Source organism: Myotis nattereri (assembly GCF_964212035.1).
Source record: "Myotis nattereri genome assembly, chromosome: 1".
NCBI lineage: Eukaryota > Metazoa > Chordata > Mammalia > Chiroptera > Vespertilionidae > Myotis > Myotis nattereri.
This window is the reverse complement of record NC_138075.1, coordinates 53,540,848-53,553,509: the sequence shown is the minus strand read 5'-3', so window position 1 is coordinate 53,553,509 and position 12,662 is coordinate 53,540,848. Positions and strand designations below refer to the sequence as shown.

Below are 12,662 nucleotides of genomic sequence, written 5' to 3'. Positions count from 1 at the left end.
TGTCGTCGGCTGGCTCAGCCACGCTCGGAGTGGGGCTGTGAGCCCGCATTCGTTACTGTGACTTTGTGCTCAAACAGCAGTTACAGGCATCCTCCGGCACCCCTTCCCACCATGTGACTCCGAGGGCTCTGGGCCAGGAGGAGTGGGAACGGGCCGCAGGTGAGTTTTACCTGCTCTGCCCGCTGACCCCTGGCATGGCTGGCACTGTGCCCTGGCGTGCACAGCCCGGAGGGGACTGCCTGCCTCCCCAAGTCTTGGGTTGTATGTGGCAGCTGTAGTTGAACCGTAGGTCTGTTTGAAGCCCTTTCACTGAGTTGGTCGCAGCGGTTCTCAACCTGTGGGTCGCGACCCTTTCACAGGGGTCGCCTAAGACCATCGGAAAACACAGATATAATTACATACTGTTTTTGTGATTAATCACTATGCTTTAATTATGTTCAATTTGTAACAATGAAATTGGGGGTCACCACAGCATGAGGAGCTGTATTAAAGGGCCGCGGCTTTAGGAAGGTTGAGAACCACTGGGAGAAAGCAGGTGGCCTGGTGGGCAGTGAGCGGCGGGTCCGGCCCAGGTCCTAGTCCTGTTTCCTCCAGCATGTGTATCACTGCCCTGGGCCTCCCTGTCCTCTGCTGGAATGGTCTGGGCCCCCATGACCTGAAAGTCTGCCGGGAAGAAATGCAAAAATGTGAGCGTTATATTATTTTTACTTTTTGGACCATAAGGGTACCCTGTCACTCGTGGGTAGAGTCCCAGCTTCCCCCCTGTGCTCTCAGAGGCCTTCATGTCCGGGCCCTGCCCGGTGCCCGTCTCATTCCTCACTGCTCCCTGTCGCCCCCTGTGGGCCAGCCACACCACGCTGGGCGGGACAGGGTAGATGGGAGCAGGTGCAAGCCAGGCCCAGTGTGGTGGTGTCTCCTCAAACTATTTCTGGGACCCCCAGGTCTTGTCTCCAGGTGGGGACAGGGTGAGCTCATCTTTTACTCACCAGGGAGCCTGTCCCGGTGGTGAAAATCCAACTGGAGGCCAGGCTGTTATAAATGCTCCCCAGGCCGCAGGGACCCCTGCATGTACACCTCCTACCCAGGCTGGACCCCAACCTTAAGAGGAAGGCACAGTCTTATTTCCTGGCTCCTCTGGACAGCCCTGGGAGCAGGTCTGAGGCCCCGCCTCTGGTGGACAGCCCTGGGAGCAGGTCTGAGGCCCCGCCTCTGGTGGACGGCACTGGGAGCAGGTCTGAGGCCCCGCCTCTGGTGGACAGCCCTGGGAGCAGGTCTGGGGCCCCGCCTCTGGTGGACAGCCCTGGGAGCAGGTCTGAGGCCCCGCCTCTGGTGGACAGCCCTGGGAGCAGGTCTGGGGCCCCGCCTCTGGTGGACAGCCCTGGGAGCAGGTCTGGGGCCCCGCCTCTGGTGGACAGTCCTGGGAGCAGGTCTGAGGCCCCGCCTCTGGTGGACAGTCCTGGGAGCAGGTCTGGGGCCCCGCCTCTGGTGGACAGCCCTGGGAGCAGGTCTGAGGCCCCGCCTCTGGTGGACAGCCCTGGGAGCGGGTCTGGGAGCAGGTCTGAGGCCCCGCCTCTGGTGGACAGCCCTGGGAGCAGGTCTGGGGCCCCGCCTCTGGTGGACAGCCCTGGGAGCAGGTCTGAGGCCCCGCCTCTGGTGGACAGCCCTGGGAGCAGGTCTGGGGCCCCGCCTCTGGTGGACAGCCCTGGGAGCAGGTCTGGGGCCCCGCCTCTGGTGGACAGTCCTGGGAGCAGGTCTGAGGCCCCGCCTCTGGTGGACAGCCCTGGGAGCAGGTCTGGGGCCCCGCCTCTGGTGGACAGTCCTGGGAGCAGGTCTGAGGCCCCGCCTCTGGTGGACAGTCCTGGGAGCAGGTCTGGGGCCCCGCCTCTGGTGGACAGCCCTGGGAGCAGGTCTGAGGCCCCGCCTCTGGTGGATGGCACTGGGAGCAGGTCTGGGAGCAGGTCTGGGGCCCCGCCTCTGGTGGACGGCACTGGGAGCAGGTCTGGGGCCCCGCCTCTGGTGGACAGCCCTGGGAGCGGGTCTGGGAGCAGGTCTGAGGCCCTGTGGCCTTTGCCAGCTCACCTGCAGCTGCCCTGTGTTCTTGCCGACTTCTGTTTCTGGCATAAGAAGGGAAATCTCGCAGCGTTTGCGCGTGCGACTGTGGAAGCCTTTCTGTGGTTGGAACTGTAAGACAGCAGTCGGGGCTCCGGGAACACCAGCTCCGCCCACTACCAGTTGTGTAGTTTTCGGGCAGGTTGGGCGACTGACTTGTCCCAGTTTGCCTGGGACTGTCCCAGCTTTAGCCTTGAGAGTCCTGTGTCCTGAGCACCTCTTGGTCCTGGGCAAGCCGGGATGGTTGGTCACGGTACAACTTGGATGGTGGATGTAATAGGATTGTGCCTGTGGAGTGCTCGGCAGATGCCTCCGTTTTTAGAGCTGCTGTCATAAAGGGCCCAGACCACAAAAGTTTATTGTCTCGGCTCTGGAGGCCGAGGCTGAAATCACAGTGTCCATAGGGCCGTGCTCCCTGTGGACCCCTGCTGGCTGCTTCCTGGCTTCCAGGAGTTTGCTGGCAGTCTCTGCTGTTCCCGGGCGTGTTGATGCCTCATCGTAATCCTCCGTCTTCACATGGCACTCTTCCTGCACCTCTGTCCCGGCCTCCAGATTTCCCCTTTCATAGGGACCCGTCATATTGGCTTAGGGCAGCTGTGGGCAAACTACGGCCCGCGGGCCGGATCCGGCCCGTTTGAAATGAATAAAACTAAAAAAAAAAAAAAGACCGTACCCTTTTATGTAATGATGTTTACTTTGAATTTATATTAGTTCACACAAACACTCCATCCATGCTTTTGTTCCGGCCCTCCGGTCCAGTTTAAGAACCCATTGTGGCCCTCGAGTCAAAAAGTTTGCCCACCCCTGGCTTAGGGCCTACTTCATTTCTACTTGGTTCCCTCTGTAAAGACCCTGTTTGAAAGGAGGTCACATCTGAGGCACCGAGGGTGGGGGTCAGGACTTCAGTGTATCCTTTGGGGGACACAGTTTGACTCACAGCAGCAGGGTTAGCTATGCACTGTCATTGCTATTTGTATCATTATCTTCGCAATCATCAAGAAACAAGAACATGGAAGAAAGAGCTCCTGCACCCAGGAAGGGAAAAGGCAGGGGGCCCCGTCATGTCACAGAGAGGAGCTGGCTGGCGACTGGAATTCCATGTCTGAGCCATTGCAGTGGGCTCTGGGCACAACCCCTCTAACCTCCGGCTTTTGCTGTTTGGTGTAGATGGAGCAGATGAGGAACGAGCTGCTTCAGGAGAGAGCTGTGAGGCAAGACTTGGAGTGTGACAAGATCTCCCTGGAGAGACAGGTGAGGGCCGCTGGCCCCGGAGCCCTCCCCACCCCTCCTTTCCCCAGCATGCAGAGATGACGGGGCCCGCCTTGCCCAAGAGAGGTATTTCTAAAACCATCTCCAGCGAGAATTTTCTCATAATATTAAATATGCTTGGAAGTCTACAGCTGGGGGAGGTGGCATTGCAAGTGTTTTCTAGATGCTAAAACGGGCTAAATTCTAATGGAAAGGGAAAAATAAAGAACTAGTGTTATCAAACACACGAGTTGCGAACCAAGCTTACTCATTCTTTCTTTCACATGCTGTTCATGTAAGTTCTTCACTGAAAATGATGTGTGATGTTGGGGAAGGGGCCTATTTCTCCTGCCAATAGGTTTATGGGAGGCCAAGGTCATTTGTCTGATAAGAGTCCTAGGCCATGGCAGAGATTTCACTGAGGCTTATACGCGAATGTGACAGAATCTCTCCTTTTGGCCTGCCAGGGCTGGGGTGCAGAGCCATTCCCTGGAAACATCCCTGGCTCCCCAGGTCCCCCAGGTCACCCGTCCTGGTGGGGGAAGTGGGCTCAAGTCACTGACCGAATGCTGGCTCCACCTGTGATCTGCTCTGCAGAGTGTGAGGTGGGCACACAGCCCCTCACTGTCTCCCTGTCTGATTCCAGAACAAGGACTTAAAGAGCCGGATTATGCACCTGGAAGGTTCCTACCGGTCCAGCAAAGAGGGGCTGGTGGTGCAGTTGGAGGCCAGGATCGCAGAGCTGGAGGACCGTCTGGAGAGCGAGGAGCGGTGAGCCTGCCCAGCTGTGGTGCGAGGCCTGGCGGGCAGTGGGCATCACATTGCAGGGTGCCTTACATTTGCATCTTCCCCGAGGCCTTCATGTGAGGAAGGCAGAGCAAGTACAGCCTCGCTGTTACTATTTCCACTTGACAGATGAGAAACTGAGACCCATCCAAGGAAGTACTTGAGAAAGGTAGCCTGGCTGAATATTGGTCTAAAACTCAGGACTCCTGCTCTCCGTCCATAGCATTTCACTGTTCCTTGCTGCTTATTCCCCTCCCCTCCGTGGGACAGGCTGCTTAGAGGCCAGGGGGCTGGCTCTGCCCTGAGGGCCAGTGTATTCACTCCGCTTAGCAGAGGCCGAGGCCATCTGTCAGAGATGGCAGGTCGCCCCACAGTGGGTGGGAGGAACATGGGGTCAGGCGACCACACACCTTTCCAATAGCAGGAGTCTTTGCAGCTAGTTCTCCCTTTGCAGCCCGAAGACCAGCACCAGCTTGAACTTGACCAGCTCCGGTTCTTACTTGTGGCCCCTCTCCTTCTGGGAGGGGTGTGGGTGTGCGTACGTGTGGGTATGACATTTCATATTCTCTGTTAGCAGTAGGACTTCCGGAGGCTGGGCTGGAGCAGCCTGTAGTCACTGTCGTCACTGTCGTCGCCTGGCAGTGAGCTCTGTCTTACAAAGTGAAGCTCAGGACAGGAAGAACCCAGGGAGGTCTAGTCCCAGCTCAGCCCCTCGCTGGCTCTGCAGCTGGGGGCAGGTCACTCCCCTTCTTAGAGGCCCTGTTTCCTCATCGGTCCGATGACAAGCCCTTTCCTCCTATAGTCGAGTGTCCCTCTGACCCTCAGCCCTGAGTGGACCAGGCAGCTCTGGCTGGGGCTCGCCCTCCTGCACAGCCTGGGCCGGGCCTCCTGTGGGGCTGGGCTGAGAGAGCCCTCGGTTTTGCTTCCTCCATCCTTCCAGGGACCGGAACAGCCTCCAGCTCAGCAACCGCCGGCTGGAGCGGAAGGTGAAGGAGCTGGTGATGCAGGTGGACGATGAGCACCTGTCGCTGACTGATCAGAAGGACCAGGTGAGGGACCCCCTGCAAGTTCATTTCAGATGAATCTGTATGTCCCAGGCTGGGAAGCCAGAGGGCAGCGAGGCCTCTGTGGGTGGGCGAGGGAACTATGGTGGACCGATCCCTGTCTTTCCACTCCACCCCGTTCCGCATAGAATGGGGCCTCTCTGGGCTGCTTTACTGAAGGTCTCAGCCAACTTCAAACCCTGAGCTTGTAGAAAGCAGATTGGTCTGTCACATTGCTTATCTCCACTTTCCCATGAGACTGGTTAGACCCCCCTCCCCTGTCCCCCCTCCCCCCTCCTGCATATTGTGGTTGCCTAGAGAAGTGGCTGGACCGCTGGCCTGTCCACGCTGGGCTCTTCTCCATCCAGCCGGGCTGGTGAGCAGCAGCACTCACCTGCCCTCTCTCCCTACACAGCTGAGCTTGCGCTTGAAAGCAATGAAGCGCCAGGTAGAGGAGGCCGAGGAGGAAATCGACAGGCTCGAAAGCTCTAAGAAGAAGCTGCAGAGGGAGCTGGAGGAGCAGATGGATGTCAATGAGCAGCTGCAGGGGCAGGTCAACAATCTGAAGAAGAACATAAGGTGGGCAAGTGCGGTAACCCCACAGGGACATTTGACGAGAGCTCAGTGCTTTTAAGGCACCCTCACTCCTATTGCTTCAAGCCAGTTTCTTGTCGCCTTTTGGGGATCATCATATCCTACAGAGATGTCTGCCCACTTCAGTCTCCCCGCGTGCTCAGTGGGGTCTCACATGTGTCACATGTGTCATCCCCAGACCAATGCCCCAGTGCCAGCCAGGCAGATACTGTCCCTGTTGTCCATGCAGAGAAACAGGCTCAGAGCAGGTAACACTAGCTCCCACCACCACGAAGGGGGCAGCTCCTGGATCAGCCCTTAGCTCTCCTATTTATACGTAACTTTGGGAGAAATAAGGCAAAGTTTTGGTGTGCAACCTCATGAGGACTAGGATATCCTGGTTGCAGGAGAGAATTGCTTCTGCAGCCCCACTTCCATGGTCAAGGGGACTGGGTGGGGGGTCGCTTTCCCGGCAGGGTTCCTGCCTTGGGCATTGGGTTGGGGGTGGGTTAGGTTCACGCCCCTCCATGGAGTGGAGCCTTTCTCGGAGGCTGACTGTGCTGGCGGCACAGGTAGTGCTTTGATCGTGGGCAGAAGATTCCAGCCCCTGGAGAATCCTATCAACAGGGCTTGTCCATCGAGAACTTGGCCCCAGGGCTGGCATTTACGGTACAGCATTTAAGGGGGCACCAAAAATCTCAGTAATCAAGAGAGATAATATTAAATGCAATATTTTAAAAAGTGCAAAAAAACCTCCGATGGACAAGATACCAAAAATTTAAATTAAGGTGGGATTAATAACAGCACCTGATGAGCCATATTGGAGCTTGAGACAAAAGGGAACTCAGTACCACTGGCCTTGTCCCAGCCCCGCCCTGCCCTGCCCGGCCCACCCAGCCAGTGGCTTCCATGCTAAGAGCTGGGCGTTGGCTCCCTGATGGTGAAGGTAAATTCCCATGCTCCCTGCCACTCAGTGTGGTGGAGAGGCGGGAACCCAGCCCTGCCTCCATCTCCAGATCAGGGTGGCCCCAGCCCCCCAGCCCAGGGCCGGGACTCATGACCGCTGTCCCCGCAGACTGAAGAAGCTGCCCAGCAAAGTGCTGGATGACATGGACGACGACGACGACGACCTCAGCACCGACGGGGGGAGCCTCTACGAGGCGCCGCTGAGCTACACCTTCCCCAAGGATGCCACCAGCCAGCTCTGAGCCCTCTTCCGGGGCTGTGGAGGGGGCTCAAGTGGCCGTCCTTCCTCCCAGAGACCCTCAGCCGCCGCAGCAGGAGGCAAGGGAGGCAGCACCCATCCTCCAGCGCCGAGACCTTCGCTGCCTCTTCCTGTAACCTGCGATTCCTCCGTGCTCCGCTCCGCTCACCTGGGGGTGTGAGCGAACGTGGCTCTCCGGTCTTAGGGAGCTGTTGCAGGGTAAAGGCTGAGCCGTCCGAGGCCCGGCAGCCACCGCCCGCTGGGTGCTTTGGGAACATAATTCGTCAGCCCAAGTCCTCTCTGCACCGCTGTCTGCATTGCGGCTCCTGCCCCCTGCCCTCCCCCCCCAGGAGAAAGGGTCCAAATGCTGGTCACTGTTCAACAGCCGCTGTGCACGTGGGAAGTGATGCGCAGCCTGTACATATTTTAAAGCAACTTCTCATGGCCGCTGCTGTTCCGTTTTGGACTGTGACAGAGGCTTCCCGGGGGCTTGCCTGCCAGTTTCACACATCTGTATTGAGTATTACTTTTTTAAATGTGAAGTTACTAGGTTTTAAGTATTGAGGAGCAGAGGCAAGAGAGAGAAGGTAGAACAAAGACCACGTGGACATTAGAGCTGGAGAAAAAGAGTCGGTCTGGTGTTAAGGAACAGTGAACCCCGAGAAGAGAAACTCAGGTCATCTCGGTACACAGCTTGCTGATGGAGGAGAGAGTCAGCGGGTCACTTGTATCCATGGCCTTGGTGGTTCATTTTATCTGGAATCTTGTAATTTCTGAACCGTGCTGAGACCAGTTCCCAGGCACCACTTGCAACTTCTTAGGGAGACTTGCAAGTAGGGCTTTTGACGGATGATGTGGTTTCCGGAAATTGGGGCCATCCTGTCATTTCTTATTGGTCCTCTCCTCCCTCCGACAGCAGGCCTCTGAGTTGGGGTCTCCCGTCCTTGGGCAGGGTGGTTGCTGGATGGGGAAGAGGAGGATATGGGGTTAAGGCTCATGGACTTAGGGGCGAGGAAGAGGCAGGAGGTATCCAGTGAGGTCACAAGGAAAGGGAGAAGGGAGGAGAGATAAGCAGGTGTGTGCGGGTTTGGGTGGGGAGGAAGAAATCCTTGAAAGCTGTGGGGGATGTGTAGACAGGAGGTGGATTGAGCAGGATCTCAGGTTTATGTAGGAAAGGGAGGAAAGAAGCTGAAATCAGATAGAGGTGTGTCTGTGCAAACGGGAAGGCTCTTTCCAACTTCCTGGGGGCAGAGGGACATTGGCCAGCACCAGGCACGGAGGGACTGCGGGCTGCAATTGGGTGCCGTCTGGGCAAGGACACGTTGCAGGGACAGAATTACAGGGAGCGTGGCACTGGGAGGATGCAGGGTATCTGTCACTTCCTCCTGGCCTTCCTGGTGTCTCCTCCCACTGTGACAGCCCCCAGGCACACCCAGAGGCCAGGCCCATCACAGCTGGGCTCCCATCAGTCAGGGCCAGGGAAGGAACCCTGTGAGCTGTGGCCATGGGTGGGGCAGAGATGGCAGTGTTAATCTGCTTCAGCAGAGGCCCACGCATCCTAGAGACAGGAGGCATGCGTTAGTGCTACACACACACACAGACACACACACACACAGAGACACACACACACACACACACACACAGGTGAGGCCCCTGGAGCAGGAGCGCCAAGCCTTCCTCACCACTGGTTTGGGGTGTGGAGAAATTCCTCCCTTTAGCAACTGATTCATTTACAAATATTTATTGGGCGTCTACGATGTGTCAAGCATGGTTCTTGGCACTGGGAATAAAACAGTAAGTAAAATGGATCAAAATGCAACTCTTCCTGGAGCACAGTCAGGGGAAAGGGGGTGATAGACAACAGTCATACAAACGGGCACAGAGGCCGAGCCCTCCGTACCCAGCCTGGATCCCGCTGTCCTCTTGGGGATGCAACAAGCCTGCAGTTGGTTGCCTGGCTCACTGGCATTCCAGGGTTCCTTCCACCCTCGGCACGCTCCTGATTCCCCTGCTGCTTCCACCATGTTGAGGGGGCCTGCCTGGTAATGCCTCAGCCCACTCATAACAGGCTGGGAGGTGAGAAAGCTCTGAGGCCCAGGAGCTGTGGGAGCCAGTGAGAGTCGGTCTTGGTTGGTGAGGAAGTCCCTGCCCCTCATTTTGGCCACTTCCTTCTGGTTCTCCTGGGCTGGCTGCGAGAATGGAGACCAGAGCTCACCATTCAGAAGACTTGCATCCTTATCTAAAAATGGGCTGTTTTACGTGCTACCTGTGCCCTTCTCATGGTGTTGGAGCCGGCAGTGAGCTGGGTGCATGCGGGGAGATTGAGGTGGGGAGAGTACTAGCCTGGACGTTGAAAGGGGTGTTTCCAGGTCCCAGTTTATCTTGCCCTGGTGATCCCGCCGGGGCACATGCCCACAGAGCCCCAGATTCCCAGAATAAATGAGGACCAGGGCCCAGACCTTTCCAGCTCTGGCATGCTCTCATACTTTGATTTTATTATATACACAAGATTTTTGTTGCTTTAAGGACTAACCCTACTCAAGAATATTTTCTTTAGCTAGCTTAAAAACAGAACATTTTATTTAATAAACAAATCTGTGGCCAAATGCAATGCCAAAGAGACAATCATCCTATACCTTTATAATTGCTTTCCTGCTTCTGAGAGTCGTTCGACAACGCCAGGAGGCTCATTCCACTGGGTTTCTGCATTCGTTTGGTTCAATTGCTTAGATGTGTCATGGGGAAGAGACATTCTTATGCAGCTGCCCTCATGTAAGAACTCCTGGATCAAGCAAGATTGCCTTTCAATAAACGGTCTCACCGGACGGGAATCGCAACTCTCCCATTATTTGGACTTCCTTGTTTTCTCCAGAGCGTGGCTCCCTGTCTGCCAAGAAACAGCCAAAGTGAATGGCTGGAAGCTGCTCCAGGAAGTGAAATACGGCGGCATTCCGGCCGGGAGCAGTTTCTGAAACAGAAGGGTGGGTGTGGGTCAGGGTGACACAGAATGAGTGTACCTGGATGCTTGTGATGTGCCGAGAAGTCCAAACTGCCCATTTTCAGCAAAGCGAAAAGTGTGTTAACTGAGAATAAAGAGGCGGCTCCTGTTGATTCCTTGTTCCTAAACTAGTTCTCTTGTCATCAATTTGCACAAAATCTCTCTTCTTTTTTTTTGTTAATCCTCACCCGAGGATATCTTTTTTCCATTGAATTTTAGAGGAGGAGAGGGAGAGAGAAAAATCAATTTGAGAGAGAGAGATTGATTGGTTGCCTCCCACATGTATGAACCTGCAAACCTTCGGTGTAGGCCAGTGCTCTGCCCACTGAGAAACGCTGGCTAGAGCTACACATAATCTCTCTTGATTTATAGCAGGCTGACAGTAGGTACCATGGTCTCCATTTTATAGGAAACGGAAGTTACTTCTCCATGGAAGGACCTACACTGCTCATTTTCTGTCCTCAGACTCATTTTCTGCCCTGTCCTCTCACGGTGACCGCTGTGATTGGGGTCCACTGATGGGAGCGGGGGAGGTGGGGCATTTCTCGGCTGTCACTCCCTGCTCTGTACAGCGTTTCAGGCTGTGGCTCAGTCTGCGGGTTCCCTGATGCCCACAGCTTCCACCGACGTGGGTGACCACACCTGCTCCTCATGCCTCCAGTTCCAGGGTGGTCCTAGCTCCCTGCTGCTGCCCCTCTGGTCCCTCAGCAGCCCTGGTGGCTTCTTGAAATTCTGCCTGCCCTGCAGGGCAGCTCTTTAAAAATATTATATGTTCTTATTGATTTAAGAGAGAGAAACACTGATGTGAGAAACACTGCTCGACTACCTCCTGCGGGCCCCGGACTGGAGATCAAGCTGGCAACCTGGGCATGTGCCCTGACCGGGAATCGAACCAGCAACCTTCTGGTGCAGGGGATGATGTTCAGCCCACTGAGCCACACCAGCCAGGGCTGCAGGGCAGCTCTTCAGTCACCATCCGGGCAGCTGCTGTTTGTTGCCCAGCGTGCTGCCCACTGCCCCCTTGATGCCCCCAGTCATGTAAGCATCCTGTCCACCCCAGTATCCCATCGCCCTTGTCTCCCCTTATTCTGACCAGAGCATCTCAAATACAAGTGAGACTTTCTACTTTTCATATCCTCCCAGCCTTTGCATAATTGTTTAAAAGTCAGGGTTGTTGTTTTTTAAAGTTAGGTGTTTTGAGGCATTTTATCCTTTGCAATAAAAGGTGCCCTTTCTGGCATCATCTACTTTTGAAGCTGTGTGTAGGCCTCTTCCTTTGGCCCCTCTGCCAGGGTCCGGTGGGAGGAGAGTTCTGCGAGGCCACCTCTTCTCGGGAGCCACAGTCGAAGGGAAGACGTCCTTCCAGGCCCGCAGCGCCTTCCTCCATGCGTTTGGCATTCGTTCTTTGACCGTGAGGACAGTCACAGTGATCCTATGTTTGTTGGGGACAGTCATTAGCCAGAAAGTTTTGTGCCCTAAGTTTTCAAATGGTAGGGAAATGACCAGACCGCAAGGTCCTCTGGGGGCTGAACGGCCCCAAGTCCAGAAGTTCCAGGCCTTGCAGAGGCATCAGCCTGCCCCAGTCCTGCAGAACACAGCTGGAATTCATCGCAGGCATCCAAGCGCATGGCCTGAGGCCCGCCGGTCCCGTCCGCTGAGCACAGTTGAGTGTGGCCCCCGCGCTGGGTGTATGAAGGCTGGGAAGCGCGCAGTGCGCACCTCTTCTGTGGGCGGACGTTGGCCAGTTTCCCAGCGTGCAGAGCTTCACTCGGTCACTCAGCAGATTGTCAACAACTCCTCCGTGACTCCAGAGCTTTACTGGTTAAACCAAACTTAACAGTTTTATGAGAGGCAGACACTGGCAGATTGGGAACCTGAGGCTTGGGGGAGTTGGAGTTTCCCATAGGCCACATCTGGAGTAAATGGCCAGCCCGTGAGTTGAAACTGCCACTGTGGGCCGGGGGCTGCAGCGGATCGAAGGTTGAAGCCACTAGGACCTTCAGAAGCTCCCAGTGTGATTATAAAAATGATTATTACCCAAGTGGAAATCAGATATAAATACTAAGTCCTTCATGTGTTTATGGCATACCAAATTTGTCTGTTTTTCCTTGTGCGTGGCTAGCTCACACTATGTATAGTCAGTACCACGTTTTCCCTGAGATCATATGCAATTCAGTGGCTAACATGTGGAGCACTTACCTGCCATGTGTCAGGCATTGTTCTAAACCAGCCGTGGACAAACTACAGCCCGTGGGCCGGATCCAGCCCATTTGAAATGAATAAAACTAAAAAAAAAAAAAAAGACCGTACCCTTTTATGTAATGATGTTTACTTTGAATTTATATTAGTTCACACAAACACTCCATCCATGCTTTTGTTCCGGCCCTCCGGTCCAGCTTAAGAACCCATTGTGGCCCTCGAGTCAAAAAGTTTGCCCACCCCTGTTCTAAACCCTTTGCCTGTGTTGACTCACGTGATCCTGCCAGCCACCGCCTGAGCAGGTACTGCTGTGACAAGTGAGGCAGCCCAGGCAGAGGGAGTTACTACCCTGCCCCAGGGCATACATCCGGTAGCAGGTGCAAGAGCTGGGATTGGAGTCTGGGTCTGGTCCTGGAGTTCACACTGTACCCCAGGAAGCTGTGCTGCCTCCCGCCTGCACTCACTGCCTGGGAGCACAAAGGTCTCTCATCGGATCTTGTAT

General features: G+C 55.6%; 1 protein-coding gene across 1 annotated transcript in view; it reads left to right on the top strand.

Moving 5' to 3' along the window:
- Positions 1-10,086, top strand: part of CGNL1 (cingulin like 1) — a 138,344-nt gene extending 128,258 nt beyond the window's left edge. The window contains exons 15-19 of the mRNA XM_081093074.1: positions 3,277-3,360; positions 4,004-4,128; positions 5,084-5,192; positions 5,602-5,765; positions 6,835-10,086. Of these exons, the coding sequence (XP_080949200.1) occupies positions 3,277-3,360; positions 4,004-4,128; positions 5,084-5,192; positions 5,602-5,765; positions 6,835-6,967 (615 nt within the window). The 3' untranslated portion in view covers positions 6,968-10,086. The remainder of the gene's footprint in view (positions 1-3,276; positions 3,361-4,003; positions 4,129-5,083; positions 5,193-5,601; positions 5,766-6,834) is intronic.
- Positions 10,087-12,662: the final 2,576 nt, after the last annotated feature.